This window comes from Asparagus officinalis, chromosome 4 (assembly GCF_001876935.1).
Source record: "Asparagus officinalis chromosome 4, Aspof.V1, whole genome shotgun sequence".
Lineage (NCBI taxonomy): Eukaryota > Viridiplantae > Streptophyta > Magnoliopsida > Asparagales > Asparagaceae > Asparagus > Asparagus officinalis.
In genome coordinates this window covers 49,376,725-49,383,218 of record NC_033797.1, presented here as the reverse complement: position 1 = coordinate 49,383,218, position 6,494 = coordinate 49,376,725, and the positions used below count along the sequence as shown (strand labels likewise).

The 6,494-nt window shown below is 38.8% G+C and overlaps 1 protein-coding gene across 1 annotated transcript; it reads left to right on the top strand.

Annotated features, from left to right (window-relative positions):
• Window positions 1,504-2,724, top strand: LOC109838665. Its single transcript, XM_020407089.1, has 2 exons — window positions 1,504-2,604; window positions 2,686-2,724. The coding sequence occupies exons 1-2, from the start codon at window positions 1,504-1,506 to the stop codon at window positions 2,722-2,724; spliced, it is 1,140 nt and encodes a 379-aa protein (XP_020262678.1).

Here is a 6,494-nt window from a genome sequence, read left to right as displayed (position 1 = left end):
CAATAATCACTGTTCATGCTGTAGTATTCCAAATCCCAAAATATTATATAATATTATAATAATATATGTTATTAAAATATTATATAATATTATAATATACAATTTATAGTATGTCAAATCCCAAAATATTGATGAAACAAACAAAATATTACAAATTATAGTATTCCAAATCCCAAAATATTGATGAAACAAACAAAATTTTAGAGATCCCAAAACATATAAAAAATTTTATGGATTTCAAATTCTATGGTGAAATCCATATCCATAAATTTTGGGATACAAAACAAACACCCCCTAAAATAATCAAGCTACAGTCTTTCAATATGTAAATGGTTTATTATTTTAGATAGCAAGGCTATATGGAAACTTTTTGGGAAATATTAAAAAACACAAGTTGATGTAAAGAGTTACAGTTGAACGGTCAGTAGTTTTACACTAAAAAATCATGTTATTATCCACTTTCAACCCTCAAATTACTGTGCTTAGGAATAGTACATAGAGAATTATGATTACTGTAGCTTACACCAACCTCCACCAAAATTTTATTCTATCCACTTTAACCCTCAAATTACTGTGCTTAGGAATAGTATATAGAGAAATTTAGAGTATTGTAGCTTTACATCAAGATCCACTAAAATTTCATGCTATCCACTTTCAACCCTCAAATTACCGTGCTTAGGAATAGCATATAAAGAAATTTCGGTTACTGTAGTTTTACACCAAGATCCACTAATACATGCTATCTACTTTCAACCCTGAAATTACTGTGCTTAGGAATATTAAATACAGAAAATTTTGATACTGTAGCTCTATAGTGGTGCACGCTACTGTGCTTAGAAACAATATATACAGAAATTTTATTTACCGTAGCTTAGGAACACTGCTGAGTCGGCTAACTTTAGTATATAGATAAAAAATGTTTTCTAACTTGTGATTACCAACCAAACTGTGGATCTAGGGCAAACGTCGAAATTCAAAGTCGAGGAGTGGGCCCCACTCACTGCTAGGCATAGGTAGCGCGTGCACGGTAGAGACGATTCGCTCCAGCCTCTGAAGATAACTAAGATCAAGTGCAGCAAGCTCCCAGTTGGGAGTCCTAGTCAGCATGCTCTCAAGAGCTCTCAAGCATTTTAGAATAAAAAATTAACAAATTAAGCATTGGGAGACACTCATTCTTTTATGGAGCTCCAACAAGTTCCTAATTAGGAGCTCCAACAATATCAAAAAAACCCCTCTTCTATTTTAATATTTTACCCATTACTTTTAATTATATTTAAACCTCTTGTATTTTATTTCTAACCGTTGGATACGACCTTCGAGGGAGCGCACACGGTCTTCGTGGCAACCCACGGTCTTCGAGGGAACGCACACGGTCTTCAAGGTAACTCGCGGTCTTCGAGGTTGGGCACGAAGTTCGAGGTATCGCAAACTTTGACCGCCAACCGACTGATTCCTATAAAATTCGATGGCTTCTCTCCTCAACCCATCATCTCCCAGAATAAAATGTCTAGCTCATCTAGCTCTAGCGATGATGAAATGATGAAGACGTTCTTTCTTATGGGAGTTGCTGTTGTTGAGGAAGAAGAACAAGAGAAATGTTCAACTTCAGTTCAACACAAACGACGTATCGTGCTCCATCGAAACCGACTGGAAGGCCACAATCGGTTGTTCCAAGATTATTTTGCTGACGCACCAACATATCCTCTTTATTATTTTCGTCAAAGGTTCAGAATGATGCGTTCGTTATTCCTTCGAATCCACGACGCAGTCGTCGAACATGACAAGTACTTCGTCCAAAAGAGGAATGTTGCTGGACAGTTAGGACTATCTAGTCTTCAAAAGATTACTGCAGCTATGCGGATGCTCGCATATGGAGCATCCGCTGACTCCATTGACGACTACGTTCGGATCGGTAAAAGTACGTCGCTTGAGAGCGTGAAGAGGTTCGTTCGATCGATTATCAACATCTTTGGAGAGGAATACCTTCGTGCACCGACTAATGAAGACGTTGCACGCCTGCTCGAGGAAGGCTCACAACGAGGTTTTCCTGGTATGCTTGGGAGCATCGACTGCATGCACTGGACATGGAAGAACTGTCCAACTGCCTGGCAAGGTATGTATACTGGATATTTTCATGAACCTACAATTATTTTGGAGGCCGTAGCTAGCAAAGATCTTTGGATATGGCATGCCTTCTTTGGACTGCCGGGGTCTCACAATGACCTTAATGTTCTACATCGTTCACCGATTTTCACACAACTTGCGGAGGGAAGAGCTTCACCGTGCAACTATACTGTCAATGGCCACAAGTATAATATGGGATACTATCTCGCCGACGAGATTTACCCAGAGTGGTCCACATTAGTGAAGACTATTCCAGCACCTCGAGGAAACAAGCATAAGTACTTTGCTCAACAACAAGAAAGCGCAAGAAAAGATGTTGAGCGAGCTTTTGGCGTGTTGCAAGCTCGATTTGCGATTGTTCGTGGACCAGGACGTTTCTGGCAACCTTGTGTGCTGAAAGATATCATGACAGCTTGCATCATAATGCATAACATGATCGTTTTCAAGTTGTTGTACTACGCCAATTTCATTTTTAATAAAGTAGTTGTTTTCATTCAATGCCAAAATTTTCAACTTCAAGTACAATCATAAATCTAATATAAGATAATATTTGATAATTAGGAAGAACTAATGAGGATGCGATGCGAGTACAATATATGATAATTAGGAAGAACCCTTGGACATCCACCTCTCCAATATCTCTGCCTGACGCATTTCAAAGTATTGTCGTTGAACTGAATTGAGTGTTGAGAGATCGATCTTCATGATATCGTCATCTTGTTTCTTCTGTTTTAGCTCCATTTTTTCTTTGTTGGTTTGCTTCATCCACGCGAAAGCCTCTCCCATAATGGACTTAGCGGACTCAGATTTGTCCACATTTTGTTTCCTCTTGAGTTTTGCCGCTTTCCTCCCTTCAGGCCTTGCTATAACATCATCCGAGTCGGTGTTCAACTCGATGGGGGTCGCTGGCATGGAATTGTTTGGTGAGGAATCAGAGTTTGTGGTTCTTCTCGGCTGTGATCGAATCTTATTGTAAGTTTCCATTTGTTGGATCCACTTTTGATGATGACGCAACTCAACCCAACAATGGTCAAACACGAATCGCTTACCATAAAGAGATTGTTATAATTCTTTTACTTCTGCAGTCTACACAAAAGTTAAATTTAGAATAATCTAACATATAAGTTAAATATTTACATAAAAACATATAAGTTAAATATTTACCTGGTCAATAATTCCCGTACCAGATCTTTGTCTTCCTTCAATCTGAGCAACGCACCCGCAGAACTTGTTGACAGATAGTTGAATCGTTGACCAACGGTGCATCATTTGGTTTGGTGTGCGACTCGTTGGATCGGTGGAGTATTGGATAAAGTAGTCGTTAGCTCTGTGCCAGAACTTATCTTTGTGTTGCCCCGTACCTTGGATGGCGTCTTGGCTCGTGTTCAGCCAAGCAGACACAAGAAGCTTATCCTCATGGACAGTCCAATTTTTAGACCGCATGTAAGCCTTCTTCTTCTTTGTGGTCGGTGTTTCTTGGGATGACACTTGTTGTGTTGCGGATTGCGATAACTCGATGGGATGACCTTCTTCTACGACTTCTGTATAGAACGGCGAGTATAAGGTCGATCCTTCACCGGTAAGGAGTTGCGAATAGTAGTTGTTTTGGGAGAGATCCATGAGATTTGTAATTTGATAGGAAAATATAGAGTTTTTTTATGAGAGAGTTGTGTGGAATGAGTTGTGTAGTGAATTGTGAATTTATAGAGTTTTTCTTACTGTTCAACAGTCATTTTTTCACACAACAGCAATAATTTTCACTCAACGGACATTTTTTCACACAACAGTAGTATTTTTCAATCAACTGCGAAGGTGAAAGCTAATTAAAAAAAATTACATCACAAGCTCAAACTCTGGCAGCCAATTAAAAAAAATTACATCACATCCAACTCATCTTCGTCATCTCCCCTTCTTCTTTTCCCCAGCTCATTTCGTTTCCCCAAATCATCTTCATTTTTTTCCCCATCGCAAGCTCAAACGCCTCCACTCTTCTTCGTTTCCAACCCCGAACACCAACACCACATCCAACACCGCGAATCTCTGGCTCCCCAACCCACGGATCTCTGGCTCCCCAACCCCGAACACCAACACCGCATCCTCCGCCGTCGTCGATCAGAGCCGATCGGAGTAAAGACCATCTGCTCTAGTCCGCCGCCGCCGATCGGATCAATTTGAGACGAAAAGGTTGGATTTCATTCTTCAATTTTGGGTAGATCTGAGAATGTGTACTTGTTGGGGGGGTTTTGTTAAATTTCGGCCAGTTAGAAGCTCCCAAGTGCTCCACAAATTTGTGGAGCGCTTGGGAGCTCGGAAGCTCCCCAAAGCCAGGTCAGCCTTAGGAGAGGGGCTTGGGAGGGGTTAGGAGCTTTGCTGGAGGGGGGGCTGCCAAATTCCACGACCACGTCAGCCTTGAGAGCTCTGAACAGAGCTTGCTGCCCTTGCTCTAACCACTCGGCGACTAATCCGGCGGTTAGCGAGGGAACAAATCGCGCTGAAGTGGATCTGACCCGATAATCTCCAACCGTCCATAATAACAAAATCGACGGCCAAGATTAAGAGCAGGGCCGTACCTAGGAATTTTGGGGCCCAAGGCGAAATATTGGATGAGGCCTAAGTGATACAACTCATAATACATTTTATCTCATTCTTCTTACCTTTTGAGCGGCAAAATTACATATTATTTTCAATATCTTGTAACATGGTCGATCTTAAATAAGATTTTAGTAATTTTAATTTTGAAAAACTTCTTTCAGCGGAAGCAATTGTTACGAGTATAGTCAATAGTACACGATAAGCAATACAAGTATTTAGAAAAGAATCTAACCAGTTTATATAGTTCAACACTTCAATTGGACTATTAATCTCTATTTTTAAAATTTCCCTAAGCACTCTCAATTCTGAAAACAAATCAAGTCCATTAATATCTAAATGTTCATCATGTTTTAGTGCATTTTCGAGATTAAGATAATATGCTTTCAATTCAATATAATCTAAAGCTTTTAATTTTTTCAAATCAAACAAAAAACCAAATTTTTTTTCATACGTTTTAAATTGTTCAAACCTACTTTCAATTGAGCCAAGCGATTTATCAACTATGTATAAGAAATATTTAATACGAAAAGATTCTTCAGCGTTAAATGTTGTTTCATTACCAATATTTTCATCAAATTGTTTTTTTCTATGAATTTTACGTTTTTCACAAAATATAGGTTGTACGTCATTTCATTAGCAAGTTCTTTAGTTGAATTCAAAGCAGATATAAAAGCATTTTGTCTATAATTTTCTAAATATACAATAAGACCCTTTAATTGATCTATGACAATATCAATATGCATATCTTTAGATTGTAAGATTTTACTAACTGAATTAACAGCAAACAATATGTCATACCAAATATTCATAGCTATTAAGAATTCAAAATTTTTAATCTCATAAGTTGCTAAGCTATTAACTTCACTTTTTATCTTTGGATCTTTACTTTTTAAATAGGGTTAGGTTTATGCTTAAGTAACTAAGTTACATATATTATATATATGGGTGGGTGGGCCTTATCCAACTTGGGGCCCAAGGCAAAGGCCTTAGTTGCCTTATGCTAGGGCCGGCCCTGATTAAGAGACGGCCGTCACTGACAGTCAGCTCTCGGGACTCCCTGGACCGCACGTGCGGGTGCAAACCGGGTACACCCGTTTACTCTTTTGTACCCGTTGTTAAGTACACGAAGTTCTCAAGCGCCCACACGCTGACCCGCTGATGAACTGCGGGTCCCACTTTTCAATGGGTGAATTGAGAGATTTCAAGAATTTGGGGTCTTTTCTCTCCCAAAAAAAAAATAAAAAAGGGATCTCGATTTGTAACCAATCCTTTTGGATCTTTTTAAGCGCGGGCCATACGCTGCTCTCTCCTGTACGTCCATACCTCCTCTCCTCTTTTGTCTCTCTCATCGTTGCTTCTCTTTTCTGTTTCTTTTTTGTGATAATTATTAACTTATTTTGTTTTGCATGGGTACACACCCTGAATTTGAATTTGCACTCAAAATTCTTGTTTCTTTTTGTCTTATGGAACCTAATCTCCTTTCGATCTAGGTGAGTTTTGAATTCATTGGTACTCACTCATCAAAATTTTCGTCGAATTTTGCTCAACTATATGAGAATTATGAGGGGAGAGTTCTGAGAAATCAAGATAATGGATATGTTCTTCCACGGCTTTCTTGAACTGCTCACTCAATTCTGTTTTTTTTTTCCCCTTCTGAATTTTCTTTTTTTTTTTAAAAAAAAGAGAAAAGATAATTTAGGGAGCAGATCTAGAAGTGCAAAGTTCAAGAAAAACGTGGGAAAACATGACAGATCTTTTTAATCTCGTCAGCTGCAAAT

Excerpts from the sequence above, each read along its gene's own strand:
- LOC109838665 (XM_020407089.1), top strand. The coding sequence starts at position 1,504 with ATGTCTAGCTCATCTAGCTCTAGCGATGATGAAATGATGAAGACGTTC. Across the intron at positions 2,605-2,685 it reads CCAATTTCATTTTTAATAAA|GAAGAACTAATGAGGATGCG; the intron begins GTAGTTGTTTTC and ends TTTGATAATTAG.